This window comes from Scleropages formosus, chromosome 4 (genome assembly GCF_900964775.1).
Source record: "Scleropages formosus chromosome 4, fSclFor1.1, whole genome shotgun sequence".
NCBI classification, from domain to species: Eukaryota; Metazoa; Chordata; class Actinopteri; order Osteoglossiformes; family Osteoglossidae; genus Scleropages; species Scleropages formosus.
In genome coordinates, this window is record NC_041809.1 from 107,739 (window position 1) to 130,827 (window position 23,089).

At 48.0% G+C, this 23,089-nt stretch overlaps 1 protein-coding gene across 1 annotated transcript; it reads right to left on the reverse strand.

Moving 5' to 3' along the window:
* Positions 1-1,560: 1,560 nt before the first annotated feature.
* col17a1b (collagen, type XVII, alpha 1b) lies at positions 1,561-21,652 on the reverse strand. Its single transcript, XM_018740266.2, has 56 exons — positions 21,479-21,652; positions 19,989-20,059; positions 19,539-19,589; positions 19,023-19,184; positions 18,820-18,867; positions 18,651-18,692; positions 17,560-17,607; positions 17,294-17,437; positions 17,037-17,171; positions 16,759-16,848; positions 16,463-16,543; positions 16,211-16,279; positions 15,936-16,097; positions 14,293-14,382; positions 14,142-14,186; positions 13,922-14,050; positions 13,687-13,830; positions 13,499-13,537; positions 13,335-13,361; positions 13,178-13,204; positions 13,017-13,079; positions 12,784-12,888; positions 12,565-12,627; positions 12,391-12,426; positions 12,254-12,307; positions 12,114-12,149; positions 11,963-11,998; positions 11,745-11,807; positions 11,415-11,450; positions 11,168-11,239; positions 10,998-11,024; positions 10,776-10,811; positions 10,117-10,152; positions 9,620-9,700; positions 9,511-9,546; positions 8,889-8,933; positions 8,590-8,667; positions 8,179-8,229; positions 7,876-7,938; positions 7,137-7,187; positions 6,599-6,625; positions 6,054-6,113; positions 5,710-5,799; positions 5,484-5,531; positions 5,273-5,395; positions 4,903-5,028; positions 4,644-4,727; positions 4,297-4,416; positions 4,050-4,133; positions 3,687-3,839; positions 3,361-3,510; positions 2,940-3,227; positions 2,688-2,852; positions 2,517-2,588; positions 2,341-2,421; positions 1,561-2,200 (listed from the first exon to the last, which is right to left on the reverse strand). The coding sequence occupies exons 2-56, from the start codon at positions 20,047-20,049 to the stop codon at positions 2,154-2,156; spliced, it is 4,380 nt and encodes a 1,459-aa protein (XP_018595782.2). The 5' UTR covers positions 20,050-20,059; positions 21,479-21,652; the 3' UTR covers positions 1,561-2,153.
* Positions 21,653-23,089: the final 1,437 nt, after the last annotated feature.

The following is a 23,089-nucleotide window of genomic DNA, read 5'->3' on the forward strand; positions in this document are numbered from 1 at the left end:
GTGCGTGCGTGCGTGCGTGCGTGCGTGCGTGCGTGCGTGCGTGCGTGCGTGCGTGAGTGAGTAGTCCAGGTGGAAACACACATGAATACAGTCAATGGTGACCAATGCTCAGCTGTACCTATTAGGACTAGAGCAGCTTTTACAAGAGTTCATGTCTTACCTGGTCAGCTGAGTGCCAACTAGTCAACACTGGTTAGTAGTATGCATCCCTCCTGTGTTCAATGGAGGACAGAGAAATGGCTTGAGTGTGCAGTGTCACTGCAGTGTTAGCACTGTAAGAGACATTTCAAGGTAATATTTGTGGTCTTGTGCAGACTGGGTTTTCGTGGGGTGACGGCTCTTTGTCTCGTCTCGCCTCGTATGGGCGCTCTTTCTTCTGTCTGCCCCAATGGCTCGTCTCTTAGCACTTACTGCTCCATACTGTGTGTGCATATGTGTGTACATACTGTGCGTATTACTGAATTGATCACTCAGTTGTTTCGTACTCTTTTCATTTGGCCCCCTAAGAATCTTTAGTTACACTGAATAATTTTTTCATGTGTGTTTTCTCGTACATTTGTGTGTGCATATATATATACACACACACACACACACACACACTGTGTGTGTGTGTGTGTGTGTGTGTGTGTGTGTGTGTGCTCGCTGGGGATCTTTGTGGTTCAGACCCTATTTAAATATTCCCCAATGACACATCATACTTGTAACTGTGGATTAAATATGGATGTGAGCTGAGCGTCAAACCAGCTGATTTCTAATCCACCTGAACCCATGTTCACTGACTGTTGACACAATTGACCTGCTGCACCTGTAACTCAGGATTCAGGGAATTAATGAAGAACCTCTGGAATGATTCAAGCTGGTCAGATGTTGCCTGTGCTCCACCTTGTCCCAGTAATGAACCTGTAGATGTTCTTCTGTTCTCTCCTGTTCAGTAGTTTCTCCCTCTCGCTGTTTGTTCGCTTGTGGAACAATGAGTATGAATGTGTTGTTGTGTTTTTACCCTGTTCATCATGCCCCCCCCCCTCATTCATTTTTAAAAGGTTTTCTCAGATCAACATTGTACTCTAAATAAACCATTTGCTGTGCAATTATGTGCTGGAAGTGAGTAAGATGTGTCGGTTTACCATAGTGGCTGTAATGCTCACCAGGTCAGAGGTGCTGTAGCAGCTGCACCTCAGATCTGCTCTTTCTGAAGCCTTTTGGTCTAGGTGGTCATTCTGAGATGGGGTTTAAGCTCCTGTCCCTCCTGGCTGTAGCAGTGTGGCCTGCACAGGGGCAGGTCTTTGGTGACAGGGAGTTAAACCTGACTGCTGCATGTATGGCAAGAACCTGCTCCAGGAAAACCAGATTCTTGTACAGAAAATGGGGAAATTATTTTTTTTTTTTTTTCCCCCCATAGATATGGCAGTGAAAAAATATTTTAAATTAGGTGATGTATGTTAAAATAAACCAACTTCAAATATTTGTTAATGTCTTTTATTTATAAAAAATACATTCCAATAACTTAAATGAACAGATTTATTCAACTAATTAATGGAATGATTATGAAAGTGTTCCACGTTTTGGTTCTTCACTTTAATGCAGATTTTGGAGTACAAAAAGCTCAAGAAACAAAGTGGAAATGAAAATATAAAAAATGACTCCTCTGGAACAGGTTTATTATGACAGAATACAGAACTGGTCCATTTGTGTTCAAATGTAAATGACATGCAGAAAGTTTCCAACAAGCAGAGGTGAGAATGTTAGTGTTATGTGTGCGCAGATGCCACTAAAGGTTCAAAGGTTAAATGCTATGAATTAAACTATTTCCTGCACTGGCACAAGTCATATCAGCATTTTCAATCCACTTTTTGTAACCAATATTGGCGATATCTTCACAAAGGATTAAGTTCCAAAATGTTTTGGTTCACTCATGTTGAAGATTTCCTTTCCCTGTGAATAATCACTGTGAAATTCACACCTCCAGTTTTTCTTTTTCCTTTATGAGCAGGTGGCTCCGCCTAAAACTCACAGTTGTGCAGGTAAAAGTCAAGCAACTATTGCGATGCTGTTTGATTGAAGCTGCTTCCTACATGCTGTAATGAACTAAAAGAAATGCAGGTTTGCAGGTGAGGGCTCACATTGGCCCCTGGTGTCCAGGGGGGGTCTGCAAATCACACCCCCAGGCTCCTCTTCCGACGGCCGACGACGAGCTGCTCCCCTAAAAGCCGAAACACAGTCACCAGATGAACACATCGGCAAAGCAGAATTGCCAAAGGACACACAGAAGGAATGGAGGAGCATCCTGGTGGGTTGGTGACATCATACACATCTGGGTCTCTGTCTAATGAGCAGCCGTACCTTTCTCACCCTTCTCGCCCCGGGGGCCTGGGTGGCCTGGCCGTCCCTGTGGACCCATGATGCCTTGCGGTCCCATTACCCCTACAGCAAGAGCAAAGAGAATCTTATCTCCCTGCTTCTCTGCTATGCACAACCCACTCAAACATGGCTGACCAGATAGGTTCAGTACAGGGTACCTCTGTCTCCTTTCTGCCCAGGGTATCCCCTCTCGCCTTTGGGCCCCGGTGGGCCCATAATGGCTCCGTGTGCTGTGAAAAAGTCAGCAAGTTCAGAACACAGTAAACACTGGAAGTTGATCCAATACCCAGCTGTTGTGTGGTTTACACATCAACCACAAGGGTCCTCACTTCTGAAGAAGTCCACGAGATCTGCCGTTACGTTGCCATGATAGCCAATAATGCGGCTTAGTCCTGGAGGCCCTCGAGGTCCAGGTGGTCCTGGGGGTCCTTGGACACCTCGCCATTCCCCTAGGCGCCTGTCCTCGGAGAGGATGTCCTGCAGCAGTCCCTGAGCTGCAGGAGAAACGCTGTTACTCATCCCGCAGTCCAGGAGCTGCTGAACTAGAGCTGAAGCTGTAGCACGTGGGACACAGTACTTACTCTTGATGTGTTCAGCTACCTTCGCAGCTACATTAGAGTAGTCCAGTGTCTCCGTCCATTGTCCATTGTAGCCATAAGCACGATCGCCATAGCCACGCACGCCACCTGGACGGTAGCTGTTGTCGCCGTCTCGGCTGTTGGCGCCGTCTTGGCTGTACCCACGGGCTGTGCTGTGACCGTAGCTGCGTTCGACCCCTAGGTTGTGCCCACTATCACAGCACTCTCCTTTTTCTCCACGGGGTCCTGGGGGCCCTGGGGGGCCGGTGATAGAGCGTCGTACACTGTCACCTGAAGCAGAAACACATCTGAACGTCAGTCTGTTACACTTAGACTAACATCATGGTGTAACTACAGATGAGAACTTAAAATTGTGCTCTGACACTCCAAAGTGAGACCTGGCAAGTGTGAGTAGTAAACTTACTGCTGAAGTACTGCTGCAGATAGGCATGTATCCAGTCTTGTTGCGACTGTCCCGTGTATGACACCAGTCCTCTAGAGTCCCCAGGAGGCCCTTGAGGACCCATTGGTCCTGGGGGTCCAGGGTGGCCGGGAGGGCCAGTGAACCCTGCATCTAGGGGAGAAAGAGAAACTTTTTTCAATGGTAGCCATGTCATAAGCAATAAGTTCTCATCCTCAAGAGACAAGCTCATGGATGCTAAATGTGGATCCCAAGCAGAGAGCAACAGCAGGAATGTTCCCCACCATGTGACTGGGCTCCCCCTGCTTGAGTACCTGAGCCTAACCCACCTTGTAGGTAGACCTTGACGTCTTCCAGACTGTATCTGGCGCCACCAGCAACAATGCCTGGAGGTCCAACTGGCCCAGGGGGTCCTCTGTTCCCTGGGGGTCCTGGTGGACCTGGAGGTCCTGGTCGCGGCATATACTCAACCTTTTCTAATGCTGGGAGAGGAGAGAGTTGTAGTGTGTGTGTATATAATAAAGTGTACATCTCCCAAGAAGAGGAATTGAGAACAAGAACAACAAATTAGATGATTGGCTTTGAGCAGGTCAACAGAACCTACAAAACAGAACTACAAGCACAAGCCGATATGAAGAGCTCAGATTTGTGCCCAGATCATAATGAACATGAAAGGGTTCGCAGCTCCTTACTGGGCAAGTGGCTAGATACAGATCCAGGAAGGCCTGGAGGACCAGGAGGGCCAGGAGGTCCAGGAACTCCAACCATCCCACGTTCTGAGGAGACCAGAGTTGGCAGTTCTTACCAAGTATATACCAAATACAACGGTCTGTTCTTTCACTCATCTTAATATTAGGGTGTGTGTGTGTAACTCACTATGTCAGAGTGAGCCTGAAAGCCCCTGTCAGAGCACACCATGTCTGTGAAATCAAAACTGACCGTTCATGAGCGCCAGGACCCGGTTTGCCACTTCCTGTATGTTAAAGGAGGCATGAACGCTGCCCCCTGCTGGTCCAGGAGGCCCAGGGGGACCAATCAGGTACTTTCGTACTTCATCTCCTGGACAAATGAGATCAGGAACCTATTAAGACTCTTCTCTCAGCATCTGAAGGAGCTTTGCAGAGCAAACTTTGTCATTTCTCTTGCGATCATAACTTTTTCAAACAAAGGGGACATTTTCTGGTGTTTTCTGGTGTGTGCAGAACTTTGACATGCAGTGAGACCTGGTACTCTGCCAGAGGACAGTAGTATCACCCATGGACACATGCATGAAAGCGAGGACTCACTCTGTATGAGGGCGATGATGTCACTGATGGACACGGACCCAGGAGGACCCGCAGGACCCGGAGCACCAATGACGATGCCAGAACCTAAAGGCCCCGCCCACATTCCCCATGTGAGAACACCTGATAGACAGCCCACAACAGGGGGAGTGGCAGCTACCAGAAGGGAACCCCTGAGACTTTCGGGGCCCCTGTGAATCACTGGTTTCCTGGAGCAGCAGCTATGAAATCCCACCTGAGCTCATTCCACAACAGGACTTACGTTGGATGTACGCAACAACTCGAGAGGCCAAGTCCTCCACAGAATGTGATCCGGCTGAGAGTCCTGGGGGACCTGGGGGACCCGGGGGACCCTGGGGGCCAATCATGTAAGGCCTGAGGGCATCGCCTGCAGGAGAAACACCGTCACATCTCCACGGGTCCCTTTGTGGCCCTCTCTGCTACATGTAAATCTCAGCATAAAATGACTTAGAGACACAAACTAAGTACAAAAGTTTTCACTTCATAAATGTAATGAAGATGCAGCTGCATGGATACAGAAGAGGTCTGCAATGAGGCGCTGACTAAAGCAGACCAATCTTTTGGTTTGGTCTGAGGTCCTCTAGTCAAACTAGTCAAACCAGGATACTTACTCTGCAGATACTCCACAATGTGCTGACGGAAATCTGTCCCCAGGGCTCCGTCACCTGAGCGACCTGGGGGTCCGGGAGGCCCAGGGGGGCCCGGGGGTCCTTGGGACACTCTTGAGACACCACCTGGGATAATTGTACAGAAAGGTAAGTACCACAGGAAGTGTGTGCTTTCAGCAACACACTCACAGTCACACACACACAGGGATCTCACCTCTGGAAGAACCAGGGATCCCTGGGGCGCCTGGTACTCCAGCATCACCTAGGAAACATGAGAGTAACAGCTCTGTGCTTGGAGTAGTGTAGAACACAAGACCATAATGACATACATGATGAGGAGTACACACACACACATTCACTCCCAGATGAAAAGGTGGGACATCATACTGCTCTATGTTGTGTCACACTGAGCATCCACAGTACGACGATTGTCTCCTTGCCTTTGGGTCCTTTTGGACCTGAGGGGCCAGGTGGTCCAGCAGCACCAGGAGGACCCATAGGTCCAGGGGATCCAGGAAGACCTGGAGACCCTGGAGATGAAGCAATAAATCACCTCCCTGACTCAAGAACCGCCATTACTGTGCAATCACTGTTTCTGTTTCAGAAGTGCCAACTTTAATGAGAACTCATGAAACTGATATGATAACAAACCCAGAGAAATGCCTTCAGGCGTGCACTCACATGGGTGGTTGTAATTATTTACCATCATTTAGCCAGGATTGTGATGGACATCGTAAGAGAGCACTGCATTGTAGTCGGGGGTGAAAAAAACACTTGCGCTCACCTCGTCCAGGATCTCCAGGGGTGCCTGGTGGCCCAGAAAGACCAGGTTGACCTGGTTCTCCTGGAGAAGAGGAAGAGTGGTCAGTTGTCCCTGACATGTCCAGTCAAACTCAGCCTGAGCTCAGTGAGGTGCTATAAAATGTCCACAGACACACAAGAACCAGTCCCCTGGCAGACTAGAGTAATTACGTTTACATGTACATGTATTCATTTATCAGACAATTTTCTCCAAAGTGACGAACATCTCATAGGAAATACAATGTGTTCGTTATATGAGCAGAAAGAGACAATTAGATACAGACACATGATTGTTAAGTACAGTCAATTTGTTTCTTTCCACCATATGAACCAATGTTCATCACACAAGTAGCTACATTAAGGTTTATTCAAATAATCGACAATTCCTCATCACATTCCAAATAATTTTTTTAATTGAGAACTGCAAGGGGTCTTTCGGGTAATACTTGACAATGGCATGAATATGAATATGACCATAACTGCTGATGACAACCATGCAGCCTTATTCGTCAAAGTGAGATTTCGTACCTTGATACCCTCTTTGTCCCTGGATACCTGCAAAGGTCAGTGTTTAAATACTTTAATTCATTTCAGTTCAGTTTTTATGGACACAAAGCCTTGAACAAAGTTCAAAGGAATGGTCCAATGCAGAGTTTCACTTCCTAAGACAAATGATACGGATAACTAAGCCCACGGCTTATAAAAACATTATTACATTTATTCATTTAGCTGGCACTTTTCTCCAAAGCAATGTACGATGTTAAGCCACCTCCAATTATTTAACTATTTACGCAGGTAGATAATTTTACTGGAGCAATTTAGGGTAAGTACCTTGCTCAAGGGTACTACAGCCAGGGGTGAGAGTCAAACGCTCACCTGCAACCCTTGGGGGCAAAGACAGCAGCTCTGATCACTATGCTTCCAGCTGTGCTGTCCTATATTGTATTATATTATGTATTGTTATCAGTAGCAGTGAGTATGATTCGGTGCTGTGAACATGGTTCAGCACTCAAGAGTTATGAGTACAGTGAGATGTGGGGCAATTTTACTCTCTAATTGGCTCCACCTTGTGCTCCTTTTGGTCCAGGAGGTCCAGGAGGTCCAGCAAAGAATGTTCCTGGAAAATAGCCCAGGCAAAGGCAACCTTCAGTGAAGAGTTCATTTGTTACCTTTACACAATAGAACAAGAAAATGAGTGTGGCTGTAAGAGGTCACTTCAGATAGAACTGCAGTTTTTACGTGAATGTGCGTGACGTCCGGACTGGAATCCGACACGGCCCTTGTTTACCGTAATGTCCAGAAACGGATGTAAAGTACAATGATCTCAACGGCAGAGCGCACATACTGTACAAGCGTACGGTACAAGGTGGGAAATAAAGTGCCATGGTGACACAATGAACATACAATGAGATGCACACAGTGTTCCGACAGTGAGTGCAATGGATTTACGTGAAGGAAGTTAATACACAGAGATGAGACATGGGTGGAGCGGGAACACAGGATCTGGACAGAATTACGAAGGACGAGCACACACTGGATGAGGGCGCAGGACCGGAACAGAAACACACTGGGACAGAACTCGGGAAACAGGTCAGTGAACACGTATCGCTAAGGAAATTGCAGTCAAGCATTGATCAAGAATCCGCAAACCAAAGACATGACTTCAGCCTTTTTGTAGGGCTAGGAGCTGGTCAAATGTTCAATTGAGGTAAGGTGTGTGGATGCAATTAGACTGATTGAAAATGATACTTCTGGTGGACATCAGGAATTTGCCCTTCGGGTCGCGACAGTATGTAGTTACACACCTGAATTTGGCACAAAGCTACCTGGCTCTCCCTTCTGCCCTGGGGGACCAGGTTGGCCAAACCCTGAAAAAGACAGATTCAGTAACCAGTTAGTCTGGAGGAATCTTCAGGAAGCTCAGCGGTCTGCAAGACAGGTTCAGTGGTCATCTGGAACGGCAGTGAGGTCCATATGTATTTGTATTCCATTGTGGTGGCACAAAGAGCCAAAATGCTGAAAATTGTGTCTTTGCGCAAAAACTTATGGACCTCACTGTAAAATCCTTTTAGCCATTTCGGTCTCACGTTGGAAAGGAAAAAGTTCACCTGGTTTTCCTGGTGGACCAGGGGGTCCTGGGGGGCCTTGCACATAGTCTCCTGGAGAAGAAAACCATCCATGGTTAGTTAATTACCTTTGGACATCCAGACATCTCCGGGACGTTGGCACTTATTCCAAACAAGACAATCAGGCACCATGATACATTTATTCATCTCTCTGATGCTTTTCTCCAAAGCGAGTTACAATGTTAAGCGACTGACAATTACATAACCATTTACAGGGCTGGATAATTTTACTGGAACAACTTAGGGTAAGTACCTTGCTCAAGGGTACTACAGCTGGAGGTGGGATTTGAACCTGTGGGTCCAAAGTTATCACCTCTAACAACTACACTACCAGCTGTCCCATAGAAACTCAAAGGCCAAGGATAGAATCAGCATAGAGCCACTTAGGTCTACCTGCATGGCCAGGTGGTCCAGGTGGGCCAGGAGGACCTGGGGGTCCTGCTGAACCTTTACCATTGTCAGGATATGATCCTGGATGGGATGAGAAGTTGAGGTCACATGACAGAATGGAGAAAAGAGGAGACGAATGCAATACTTACAGTTATTGTTTCCTGTTGGGTCAAACCTGTTCTGGACCTCATACATGGGCAGTGTTACAGAAACCAGCAACACACTCTGGATGATGTGAACTGGAAACATCTGGGCTAGGAATCAGCACTTACTCTCAGATGTGAAAGTCTCAGTGCTCTTACCAGCTTCTTCTTTTTCTCCCTGGTCTCCCTTAGCACCTTTAGGACCTGAAAATAGAAAGAAATGACCTCAGTGCCACGATCATTCTCACTGTCAGCTTCTCGTGAGCTGTTTGCTGTCCCGCAAACTTGAGGGACACAGGCACTTTGAATACGAGCAATCAGTTATCCGAACTTGGCAAAGTGGTACCACTTGTTCCAGCAGAAGAACTCTGTCCTCTGTAACTTGAATTTTTGGCTCCGTAAGGGCACCAGATCCGAGTTATAAGAAGCAAATGAGCCGCCCACTCAGACTGATAACTAGTCCTGGCATCCTGGCACACAAGCAACCACATGATGACATGGAACTACACTGACAGTGGAGCTTTACGAAACCATAGAGGACATAGGTAATAAGATAAGGTGGACCTTCTTTGTAAAGACTATAATGATGTCATTAATGGTTGTCTTTTTTGTAATTTTTGAGTGAATTTGCATCAGGCCAATCATATATCAACATTTTCCCCATACAAAGTTTTAAGAACAGCTTTGCCAGCATGCAGGCTTCTGCATTACGAACACGTTTACAAGAACAAATGCAGTCTGGACACACGACGTCGGCTGTGTTAGGAAGTCAATGACTCACCAGGTTGTCCGGGAAGTCCAGCTGGACCAATGGGACCTGGAGAGAGAAAGCAGTGTCAGAGGTGCCTCTTCTGGTTTGCAAGAAATGTCTTCCTCATGCGTTCTCTTACCTGACAGTCCTGGTTGTCCAGGAGGACCAGGTGGCCCAGGACTCCCTGGAGGTCCAGGAACTACCACAGAGTTGGCGCCACCTGAAGAACCAGAGAGAAATTTCATGACATAATCTGGACGTGTAAATGACGTGAACCTCAGACTCATGATGATCAACGGACTGACTGAAAATGTTCATACGTTATTCCAGTAACTATAGTCAGTTATTTTCCTTATTTGCAGACACCTTTAGACAAAGCTGCATGCAGATTTTTACCTACTTATGTGGCACAGTCAAGTAATTCAGAGTAAAGGCCTTGCTTAAAGATACTACCGCACTCGCCTATACTTATGGCCTTCAGGTTTCAAACCCATGTCCTTTAACACTACGCTATGTACAGCTGTCCCAATGTCATCATCACTGCATGAAGCAGAGCATCCACGGCACTCTTCAGTTCAGAAAATCAAACTGCTCCCTAGATATCAATGAAATTTGCAAGGAGCGCTTCTTTCTTACCTGGATTAATGATTCTTCCAGGTTCACCTGGATCACCTGCAGGAGGACATTAAATATAGTCTTCTCTCACTTCCGCTAAGTGATTGTCCTTGTCCAGAGCCTATCCCAGAATCGCTGGGCGCTTAACTATGAAACGTGCATCCTGGCAGGATGCAGTCATCACAAGGTAGCCATACACACAAAACACACAGACACACTGCGGGCCATTTAGAGTCACTAGCCCACCTGAAACACAAGTCTTTGGACTGTGGGAGGAAACAAGAGCAGCTGGTGGAGACCCTTGACAGCATGGGGAGAACATGCAAACTGCACTCAGATTCAGCTGGATTTCAACCTACACCCAAACAGCTGAGATGCTTATTTACATTTACATTTAAATTTATTTGTTTAGCAGACACTTTTCTCCAAAGCAGCTTCCACTGAACTCTGTGTAGTGTTATGAGCCCACACAGCTTATTCACCGCGGTGACTTACACTGCTAGATACACTACTTACAATGGGTCACTCATTCATACATCGGTGGAACTGTATTTGTAGCGCTATGTAATATTTGTGTTTCTTCATCATATTTATCCATGTTTGCCCTTGCAGTTATGAGTTCTCCACATGAATACTGGATAATGTCTGCGTATTGGTCCAGATGAGTGCACAGTACGTACCTTTGAGTCCTGGCTGACCAGGATTGCCTGGGATTCCTGTTAAAGGAGATATTTTTTTCATTCTCGGCCTATAAAAAATCTTCACTCAAAGTTATCTTCATTTTAGGATTAAAATCAAAATCGAAATGTACTATAAATCTGAGGAGCAACAGATATTATACATCATTGCAAATGACTGCTGACCTCCAATCCCTAGTATTGGTGAAAATAGTGAAACTGTACCTGGTGGTCCTTGAAGTCCAGGGGATCCTGCAATGAAAAGGACAGTGAGTGGACCACACTGAAGAACACCTCCCAGATTCGTCTGCTTCAGCCCTGCTCATCAATACAGCAGGGAGATACCAGCAGAACACGAGGTTTGGAAACTCAAACAGGCAACAGCAGGTATTTACCTGGAAGTCCCGCATCACCTGGAGGTCCTGCTGGACCCCTGATCCCAGGAAGTCCGATTGGCCCCTGGTCACCTGAGGATAAGAAACGTGACAAGAGAAGTGTTGAGGGGCTCAGCATTATAACACTGGCATCCTGCACATTGTAACACATCTGAACACATCCAGCAGCTCCGTAGTCTGTGCTGCTGTGGCCCATCATGTGCAGAGAGAAGCACAGAAACCAGGAGTACAAGAATACAGTGTTTACCTCTGGTACCTTTTTCTCCGTCACTTCCAGGGTTTCCTGTCCAAAGAAATTAACAGAAATGCATGCAAAAATAAAACGCTGCAGTTAAACGTAGTTAATGAAAACATTCACAGAGTCGTTATTCTTGTCTTGTCTCGAGTTCATCGTAAAGCCAACCAAGAGTTTGTTTTTTTTCATTTAAAAAGTTACTGTACAATATTTTTATCATATGTTGTTTGTTTCCATGATAAAGTAAACTTAATTGCAAAAGCCAAGAAAAAACGCTCTGTTTGGGAGGGGCTAGTGGCTACGGGTAAATAAAAGCCTGCAGGCCTCTGCTCAGTCTGGCACCTGTAGATCCTTTGGTTCCTTTCTCCCCTGTGGGGCCTGGGAGTCCCGGGAGTCCAGGGTCACCTGTGGGACAAGAACATGAATGGTCACATGACTCCAGCACGTCTTCGCACTCATGACGAGACAGCAAACTACAGTGAGAAATGTCAGTTGACTCCTTCAACATAGCCCATGTCTACAGGTTCAAACATGCTTTCCCACATGACCCAAACACTCACCTGGAGCTCCACGTATGCCTTTCTCTCCAAGATCACCTGGATTCATGAAAAAACATCACATGACTCTAATAAAAAAGACATCAGCTGCTTGGGTCTCTGACCAAAGTGCCATCCTGATCCAGAATATTCCCAAAGCATTGTGTGTGCCTACCCTTGGCTCCCGGTGCCCCATTGGCTCCACGCTCCCCTGCAAAAGAGAGCAGCAGCCAAGATGAGCAGAGGGAAATGCCAAGCAAGAGGCTGCAACAATCACTACAGGTGTCAATGATGTACCATCCTTTCCTATCCTACCTTTGAGTCCAGTAGGTCCTGTTTCTCCACGGAAGCCCTGAGGTCCTGGTTCTCCTGAGAACATCAGAGCAAATGTGAGGTGCACAACTTTTATTCTAACATGATGGCCAGGTAACTCAAACCAGATAGTCACTTACCTGGGGGACCTGGGGGACCGTGTGCTCCAATCGACCCTTAAACCGTTAAAAGGGGGGGGGGGGGGGTCGAGGGACACAGTAAGACTTATTGAATGGCCCCACTGAACATTTAAGGAACATTTCTGTTACTGATATTCCTGTTCTGAGGGACGCTCTGCAAGAAGCTGGTCTTACCTTTGGGTCCCATTGGACCAATCAAACCAACAGGTCCAGTACTGCCAGGAACACCAGGGATTCCTGGAAGATGCCGAGAGCACAGAACAAACCCTCAGAGTGACATCACACCAAGTATTGATGATCGTCAAGTCCAGAAACATCATCTGGTTGTGAGTAGAAGGAGGTTATGTTGCTGAAATATGTGAATTAGGAAGAACTGCGGTATGACATCCATACCTCTCTCTCCCTTCTCTCCGAAGCCTGGAGGTCCAGCATCTCCACGGGGTCCAACAGGACCTTCTCGCCCTCTTGGCCCAGATGGTCCCTCAGGGCCTGGATCCCCTAAACAGAGAAACATGATCCAGTATTGTCCTCAGGGATTCAGTCCCAACAACCAGTTCTCTACAGTCAGGAACACGTTAAAGATGTTTCAACTCATTCTTCTGTGTCACTGGCCTGCTGGTCATTACCTGCATTTCCTTTCTGACCTTTAGGTCCTTCCAGACCCATGTGTCCAGTGGCACCTGGTGAACCTGAAACAGCAGACCGGACAAGGACACCAGAGGTGTGAGAAGATGTTTCGTTGTTTTCGTGAGTCCATGAAGCCACCGGGAATCCAGGGTGCTCTCACCTGGCACACCGGGGAAGCCGGCGTCTCCTGAAGACCACAACGGGAACATAGATGGATGAAAGCAGTGAGGGACACACATGAGAAAACCCTATGATACAGCATGACAAGAAAGTACTCTACCATGTCTTATGTGAAGGAAAAACCACACATTACTGACCTTTCTGTCCCGGAAGTCCCGTGTCACCTAAAATATGATGTACGTTGATGAATATGTAACACCATCAGAGCAAAAGGACTCATCACCGCAGGAGGTGCCAAGCGCCCTACAGAATGCCCACAAGAGTTCAGTTCACCTGTTTGTTGACAGAAAGCAGCTCCTACCTTTGAGTCCCGGCTCTCCTCGTTCTCCCTTCAGAAGAGCTTCAGTGAGAGAAGAATTTGGTCTTAGGATTTTCACAGATAAACAAGCAAGGTGTCTCACACTCACTGTTTTCTCAGACCCAGGAGACCACAAACCAACCGCAAACAACATCATGTCAAACTGTCATAGTAACAAAATAATCCTGTACCTCTGATCGCTTCAGAGTTCACCTCAGACCTCACTATGTCCCGCACTGTGCTCTGTAGGTTCTGTGGGTCCACTTCTTGGAGGCTAATGGCAGTCGAGCTACTCATGGTGTTCACATGAGCTTTGAGCTTCCTCACGTCTTCCGCTGAAGAAACACACAAGGCTCACCGCCACGAACGAGCCATCAGAGGTCTTACTGCGGTCTTTCATAAGCTGACATATTTGGGTGGACTTACCCAGGGCAATGAGCCCGAAGAGCTGACCCAGGAACAGCAATCCCAGCAGCCACTTCCACCAACTGCAGCAGGAGTCTCCAGCACAGCACCCTGCTCCACCCCCCATGCAGTCATCCTCCTTACGGATCTCTGCAGGGAACGAGGGATTGGGATTGCTGCTGAAAGATGCTCACCAGCACCTCCGGTTCTATATAAACGCTGGTGTCAGGTGGTGCTCTACCTGCGTACGTGGCCTTGTCCTTTGTGTATGTCTTTGCTGATCCATCTTTGAAAGAGAAGAAAGCCATTTTACATTAGAAACATGGTGAAGGTCTGGTGATGCGGCGGTGTTTGACCGTGGCGGTGTTCTGGAATTGGACTGCGATGCTCACAGTTGGTTTGGCTGCCGGCCTTCAGAACTGCCGGCTCTGCATAGCTCGATACCATCTTCTCCTTTTTCAGGGAGTCATCAGAGAAGGAGCCTGTGGGCCACAAAAAATGGAGTCCTGCAGATACCGCTGCATGATCTCTCTATCTCCTAGTGTGTGGCAGCTCGGACACCGTTTTAAATACTGCACTGGTTCTTGATCTTACAAAAGATCAACATCATTTTTGAAGATATGAACATTATCTGGTTTAATAAGTTTTCACAGCGTTTCTTCCTCTTAGCCGTTTTCTATTAGGGAGCAGGTGGTGATGTAGTGGCTAGAGTTACTACCTTTGGTTCCAAAGGGTGCTGGTTCAATCCTCTCCTCTGGTTTTAGTACCCTTGAGCAAGGTACTTACCCTAAATTACCCTACTGTATCAAGGGGAGAATAACTGTAATTTTAACACTCTCAGTCACTTTGGAGAAAAGCATCAGATAAATGGATAAATAGAAATGTCTGTAGCACAGTGACTGTTGCTTGTGTTTACCACCTTAGCCAATAGGAGGCAGTAAAGAGCAGCCAAACAGAATGTGGAATTAATAAAGTTCAACTCACTTCCACAGTGTTCATAGCTTGTGTCTGTTATTCCTTAGCATCAGTCATCAGCAATATGATGAGGGTCACTGTATGTGTTTGTCAGGTGAATTGATCAACTATTAGCAGTGAGTAGAAGTTTTATTTTCTGTCATTTTTCATTTTCAGTGAATTCTTACTTTTATTCTCTTTAAAATTACAAAAGTATTACAAAGTATTCTTTTATTTTCTATAGCTATATCAGAGATTTCTACAAAACCTAAAACAAGCAAATAAATGGAGACAATGAGTCGAGACATGTTTATTATTAGGTAGTTCTTGAACACACACACATTTTCAGAACCGCTTGTCCCTTACGGGGTCATGGGGAACCGGAGCCTACCCGGCAACACAGGGCGTAAGGCCGGAGGGGGAAGGGGACACACCCAGGACGGGACGCCAGTCCGCCACAAGGCACCCCAAGCGGGACTCGAACCCCAGACCCCCCGGAGAGCAGGACTGCGGTCCAACCCACTGCGCCACCGCACCCCCGTCAACACTTTCAAAAAAATTTCTGCTCACAGGGTGAGGAGCCTGTTTATGCTGCACATAACATGTACCTGTTTCCAATGTGGTGTCTACGCGTCATGTAGTCATAATCTAAGAAAATATTAATGATTAAATTTCTTCTCTACTTTTGTAACAGTAGCTAAGGAGCTATGCAAACATTGTGAACGTTGAGCCCCAGCCCTCAGTTCCTCTCTTCACATTGATACATTAGTGGCAGTGGCTTCAAATGACATGAGAAAAATGTCTATTAATGATTTCTGAAATTACATTTATTCATTTATTTGACCACTTCTCTCAAAAGCTACTTCCAGCATTCATCTAGCAACTGATGAGAGAGTGTATAGGAGCAACTCAGGGTCGGTACCTTGTTCAAGGACTATGTAGCTGAAGGTGGAATTGAACTGGAAACCTTCAGGTCCAACGGGAGCGGCGCTGCCTGCTACACTACGAGCCCCCCCTACTCCCCCCGTGCTGCTGACCAGGTTATCGGAGGCCCAGCACAGCAGGCCTGATGCCGCCTTACCTCCTCTTGTCCTGAAGGGGGAGCTAGTGAACTGCTTCCCACTGTCTTTGGACATAATGAGGAGCTCCATGTCCTTCTTGACCGGGACGTTCTCTTTTTCGAGCAGGAGGAATTTGTAGTCCTTCAGGAGCATATCATCATCTTGCGACCTAGAGGTGGCAACTGGGATGAAAGAGCAACACTGCTGTCAGCACCGACGCCTCCCCAGGCGCCATCATGGAACTGGGCCCCATGATGCAGGGAACAGAGGGCAGCAGGGGCAGGGAGAGGGTCACCTGGAGATGCAGAGACCACTGTACTGACAGCATTCACGGTCGAAGAAACGTTCTTCTGAACCCCATAACCTGCAGCACGGGAACATGGGAGGCACTGGTTCAGGACGAGTGAGTCTGTCGATGACCAGAAATTAACTCCAGGACTAATATTTTCACAAAGACAATGTTGAGGAAGGTCACATATTTCACAGAGAAAAGTTCAGTGTGTCAAGGAGTTCCTGCCGCACAGCCGGGTGCAAAGAGCTGCCTTACCTGAGCCCGCGTTGGTGTTGACTGCTGCGGAGCTCAGAACGCTGCTGGACGTGCCGGCCAGGCTGTTCTTCACGCCGTACCCTGGAATAACATCAGTCAAACATACAGCGTTCAGACAAACCCTTCGGCTCGTCGGTGTGAATACCTCACTTTGGCACTTTTCTCTGGAAATCAGGAAAATCGAAACTGGCTGTTCTTGATGAGAATCTCCCTGAAGCGCAAAACTGCAAAAGCTCCTTTCCAGCTCTAAATCTCTCGTCCCTCAGAATCCAGCACCAGTTCCGGCCGACTCGAACCTGCGCTGCCGCCGCTGCTGCTGGTGCTGCTGGAAATGGCGCTGTTGGCAGGCAAGGAGCCGAAGGACAGGTTGTTGTGCAGCCCGAGAGCTGTGAGCACATGAAAAACAAACGCACGTACTCAGCAAACACTCAGAGAATGAGGGGCGATGAGCCGCAGAGTCACTCCGAAGGAGAGATAGATACAGGATCCGTGTGGGAAACGTGACCCAAACCGGAGTGCGGAGAGTTCACGGTCAATGACCCCTAGGAAGCCCTGTCTGCTCGTGAGCCCTGACCTGCGATGGAGGGCGGTGCTGTGGTGGGGGACAGGTTGTTGGGGGTCGTGCGGTAGCCCCCCGAGGGCAGCGTGCTTGTCCACACGTAGGAGGGTAGAGCAGAGCTCAGAACCATGGTGTCGTACTGCGCCGGCACTGCAGAGAGGCCAAGAGAAGAAGGGTTCGTGGAAGGGCGACGCACACTCGCGCCAGCGGCGCAGCGGCCGCGATGTACAGAGTGGCCGACACATCCCGTCTGCACCCCAGAGCCCGCGCACCTGACTGGGAGGCGTCCGACCCCATCCTGGGCTCCACGCTCGCCTTCTTGGGGATGGGCAGCGTGTTGGAGGGGGAGCGTGTCGGGCTCACGCTGCAGGAGCGACTCCCCTTCAGCAGCCTCTTCACATCGTCCAGCTCCGTCCCTGAGAGGCGTGTGTGTGTGTGTGGGGGGGTTAGGGTTAGGGTTAGGGTTACACAGCACCCCGCCCCGAACGCATATTACTGTGGTAAAACATGGGACACAAAGCGGGGTACGGCCACTCACAGCGCGTGGACGGGGAAGCGCTCTGCAGCCGCGCGCGGATCTCGCTCTCTGAAGGACGAAGGGTGAGAGAAACCGTTAGCATTAGCATTGGTGTTGGTGATAGTATTAGCGTTAGGGTTGGCCTTAGCATTGGTCTTAGGATTGGTGTTAGTGTAAGCATTAGTGTTGGGGTTAGCGGTGGCGTGAGCGTTGACACTGGTGTTGACGTTGGGGTTGGTGCTAACATTAGTGTTGGCGTTGATGTTAGGGTTACTGTTGGCGTTGGCGTTAATGTTAGCATTGGTCTCGGGGTTAGCATTCGTGTTAGCGGTGCTGTTGGTAATAGTATTAGGGTTAGGGTTGGCCTTAGCATTGGTGTTAGTGTAAGCATCAGTGTTGGTGTTAACAGTGGTGCTGATGTTAGGATTAGCGTTGGCATTAGCGTTAGTGTTGGCGTTGGGGTTGATCCTAACGTTAGCGTTGGTGTTGATGTTAGGGTTAGTGTTGGCATTGGCGTTAGGTGCTAATGTTAGCGTTGGCGTTGGCGTTGTGTAGAGCTGTGCATTTGCTGCCCACCCTGGGAACCCCTCACTTCGTATGAAATATGGAGCATTTCTCATGTTTTATGTCTTTCAATGGCCATTATTTCATGCAGAGAGTCACAGTAAAGTCACCGGTGTCACCTCTGTCACTTGTGCTCTACAACAACAAATTGAACTGAACCGAATTGAACAGTGAATCATGGGGAATTTTCACCAAACATCAGCCCTGCAATTTCCTAAATGCATCTGTGCTCAGAATTGTTCACTTACCAAAAAACCAAAAACCCAACTTCTTCCTTCATCCTATGAAAGATGGACTAACGGGACTTTGGACAACTTGGACACATAGCGGAGTCAAGAAGGGAACGAATCCCTACTACTGAATAAAATTTATTGCATGTAGTCCTCTAAAGCTACAACATCTATGGGACTCAGGGAAGGACATCATTTTTCCCCATTTACCACATTTCCCTGTGAAATGTAGTGCATTTAGTCCCCTAAAGCCATGAGTCCTCCTGCTGGTGTTCGGAGGGCACGTGTGTGGAGAAGGAGCCCTGAAGGTCCATTTACCTCTAGTGTGGCTCCTCCCTCGTGTGGAGAGGCTTCCGGAACCTGAGAGAAGAGCAGGGATGTCACTGGACAGCCTGCCACTTGGGGGCGCTAATGGGCACCACTGGCACCACTGGGTGAGGTCAGCTGGAAAAAGGACAGCAGTGTGTATTTACCATACTGTACTTACCATAGTCCTTCCGTGTGTATTCAGGAGAGGAGTTCCCACTGGAACTTCCTAAGGGAAATGGGAGGGAGCGGTTACTGCTGGGTGGATCAACAGGGGTCTCTGTGTGTTGCTGGGTCACTCACCCACTATGTCACTTCTATCTTCCTGAGTGACTTCAAGAAAGTGTGTTGTGGGTGTGTCAGGCGCTGTACGCTCTCACTCACCATCATATCCCCCCGAGCGACTCGTTATGGTCTTGCGCTCCAGGAAGGCCGGCGAAGAGCCCGGTCCTTTCCTCGCCGCCCCCGATGTGGACGAGCTGTACCTCCCACTGCGAGCAGAGCCCCCCCCACCGCCGCTGGACAGCACTACTGACGAACTGCCACCTGGGGGCAGCAAAGCACACGGAGAGTGGTCAGCTGTGTCCCACACTGCTCACTTGCCCTTAACTTGAGTTTGTTAGGAGAAACAACACACACACACACACAACCCAGCATAACTGGAAAGAGCTCTGAAAAGGTCAGCCAAAACTATGATAACGAAACTTGAAACATAAAATGAATCATTGAAGGACAAGCTGAAGCATTGTGGATCAGCCCTCCACCCGTTATCTGCCCCATGAGCGCCCCTGGTGGATGACCAGCACACATGCGCTGTAACTCAGTTCTAGAGACTGGAGCCGCTCAGCCAAACATGAGACCTGTTGACTAGTTCTTTACTTTGGCACGGAGAAAACTCACTGGGAGGCAGTGATGCCAGTCTGGTTGTCGTGGTTACAGTCTCCGTCACAACTGCAATGAAAAACAGCATTCTTCAGGAGCCCGTTGCATTACACACTTTAATCGGTGACAGCCATAAGGCGCATTTAATAAGTGGTTTCACATTTATTAAAGTTTTTTGAAATACACCTGTTTTACATTTATTTATATTTTTTATACTATACATGACCTTTCTCATCTTTACAGAGACGCTAGCAAGAATTGGCAGAAGGTATAAAGAGGTTTGAACTGTCAATTACTTCCTCTCAGTGACTCGATTATAGCGCAATGATCGAAAGATTTCGGCTAAACGCTGACAGTGCGAATGACCTGCTGGCATTTGCTCTCATTACAGGAGTACGTGAGTGTATTTTTAAACACTTTTGGCCCTTAACCGCGTTGTGGTTTTGTGTCCAAAAAGGACTTCCTTACCTTTGCTGGAGGGTCCTGACATCCCACCTGAACTGTATGTGTTTCTCGTTAAACTCTCCATTCCACATCAACTGAAATTCAGAAAAACACAAGAAAATGCTGTGATTTGTACAGACAAACCTGAAGGAAAGGGAACAACTGATATAATTCTCATTAACCTACTCAATGATATTAGTTCCAAAGAGTCAACAAAAAGTGGGGTTCTCATAATCAAAATTCCAACCAGCTGGTACAAACAATGGCTCCATTGAGACACTTTCCTCCAAAGCAACTTAGAATCACGTACCCATTTGTACAGATGAGTTAGTTTACTGGAGCAGTTCAGGGTACGTGTGTGTGTGTGTGTGTGTGTGTGTCTGTGTGCTGAACAGCTTGTTCAGGGCTACCACAGGTTCAGGTGGGATTCAAACGCATGAGCTTGGGGGCTAAAGGCAGCTGTTCTGACCACCGCTCTACCAGCCCCTCTTTGCTTTGTGCAACTGAAGGAACAGGACCTGAGTGAGACCAGGTGGAGCTGATTGGGTCCCAGGAACGAGGCCTTTGTCTGTGTCATTGAGCTCAGCGCACACAAGTGTCGTTAGGTGTCAGTAATATGCAACTCACCGGGGTAAAGAAATACCGCAGTAGAGGGGCACACATGCGTGTCAGTGTGTGTTAGCACACACTAGGTGCTCCTAGCAGACAGCAGCAGCAGCAGCAGGAGGAGTAAGGAATTTGCAAGAGCTACTCATTTTACAGGCTTCTCTCAAGCGTTCCTTCGGAGACCCTGGACCATATCTGAGCGTCACCTGAACCTGACCTCACGCCCTCATCATCGCTCCTCCAGGAAGGTTTTAGTCACTCAGCCAGAATTTGCACAAGGACAGAACACGCACACACACACACAAAGACCTGCAGGCAGGCCAACAGCCTGTTGTGCTGCGGAGGGAATTTGTTATTATATCTGGAATCACAGGCAAAGAAACACAAGCAACAGTGATTTTTTAGTCCCTTAAATGAATGATAAATACCTGCACTGGTTGCAGATGTTTTCTGAATTATTACACAGCAGTGATTTATTGAAATGACATGAAGGATTTTCGATCCGATGGACGCAGAGTAAGTAAGGTGTGTTACAAGGGCGGAAGCGTCTCGTCTGAGCGCAGCGAGCAGAAGAGCTGCACGGGGAGGGGAAATATCTCCACATCTGTCATTGTCACCACTGGTGTCCCCACCAGGACTGACGTCTGTCCAAAATCATTCAGCAAAAAGTGCCGCTGGCATCGATTGTTGGGCACGAACACAAAGGAGGAAACATGAGCAGCCCTTTGAACTCTGAGTGTCGAAGAAGAAACTTTGCAGGAGAGAACAGCCCGTTCAGGAACAGTCCGGCACATATGAGCCCCGAGATGAGCTGCGCTTTTCCAAGTGTGAAACAGAACGAGAAACATGGGAAAAGCGCGGTAAAGCAGACAAAAGGTGTACGCTGCACATTAGGACACAATTCATACCTGCGATGGCGGCTCAGCAGGAAGATGAGCAGGAGACCCCAGAGGCAGCACCAGTGTCAGCGCCGCTCTCCGCTGCGTCCAGGTGTGTTACCTGCCCGCTGTGCCCAGGTGTGTTACCTGTCTGCTGTGCCCAGGCCAGGTGTGTGCTTCGGTGTTTTGTGCATCCAGATTTCTTTCTCCTTTCAGGGACAAGTCTGAACAGGGGGCGGGTGCCTCGCACCCCACCCACTCGTGCTCCTCGGCTGGGACACACCTCACTTGAGAGACTCTGTGCCTTCGGGGCACCTGATTCACACAAAGTGCTCAGGTGTACAGATTATGGCGATGATGAGCAGGATGGTGTGTGTGTGTGTGTGTGTGTGTGTGTGTGTGGGAGCTGGGCCCAGTAGGGGTCTGTGCTGTGGGGGGGGTCACCATGCCACTGACCCCACGTGTGACTCTGGCTACATCGTCACCTGTTATTATCATTATTATTATTATTGTTGTTGTTGTTGCTGTTGTTGGTATGATGTTCACTAATTGCAGACAGGAGCACAGAGCACGTTACTCACCAACACTGCCGTTCATCAGCGTGTTGATAAGTGGCCTTGAAAGTGTTTGTGTGCACACGTAGAGAGACAAGCGCCACTTTCCCAAAAGGCCTTGCTCACACTTTCTCTGCTGCGGCAGAATGCAGAGCGGAAGGGATGTCATGAGTCCAGGTCCAAAGGCGGATGCACCCTGTGGAAAGTTCCAGATCAGGCGTCTTCTCTGTTAATTGGCCATTTGGGCCAAGGCGACGGTCCTGGAGAACGACCGCCGTAGTGTTCTTTTGGAAAACTGGGTCCTTTAACCACACTTTTTACTGCTGATGTGACCACCTGAGTGGGTACTCATGTTTTCTCGTGTGTGTGTGTGTGTGTGTGTGTGTGTGTGTGTGTGTGTGTGTGTGTGTGTGTGTGAGTGCTCATTCTGCGTCTGTGTTGCTCCAGCCCACTTGTGCTGTATCGGTCATTTTCAAAATTAGAAAACGAAAAAATAACAAAAATGCAAGTTGTCTGACTGTTGGGCAAAGAAAATACCAACTGAGCTCTGTGGTTCCGTATGTTCCGTTGGTATTACACACACACACACACACACACACACACACACACACACAAAATCGAAAATCGAAAACTGGTAGTTTGTATGTTCAGTTTGGTTCCCAATGTGGTGGAAAAAAGCTCCCTCTGCCCCTCAGAGCTGCTGAATCCCTCCCATCAACATTATCAGCCATGATTCACTCTGTATTTGCTCTTTGGTTAGAGCTGCTGCCTTGGGACCAAAACGGTGCAGGTTCAGACCTCAACTGTAGCACCCTTGAGCAAGGTACTTATCCCAGGTTGCTCCAGTAAAAAATTACCGTGCTGTATAAATGGTGAAAAAAGCTGTAGACAGGATAACATTATAAGGCGCTTTGCAGAAAAGTGTCACTTAAATGTAGTTTGAACACTCTTTCTCTAGGAACTACTGGAGGGACATGAACCAGCAACATGGTGGTGTGAGACATGCAAGCTGTGAGTCCATAGTCCTCTGTGTGTGTGTGTGTGTGTGTGTGTGTGTGTGTGTGTGTGTGTGTGTGTGTGTCTAAAG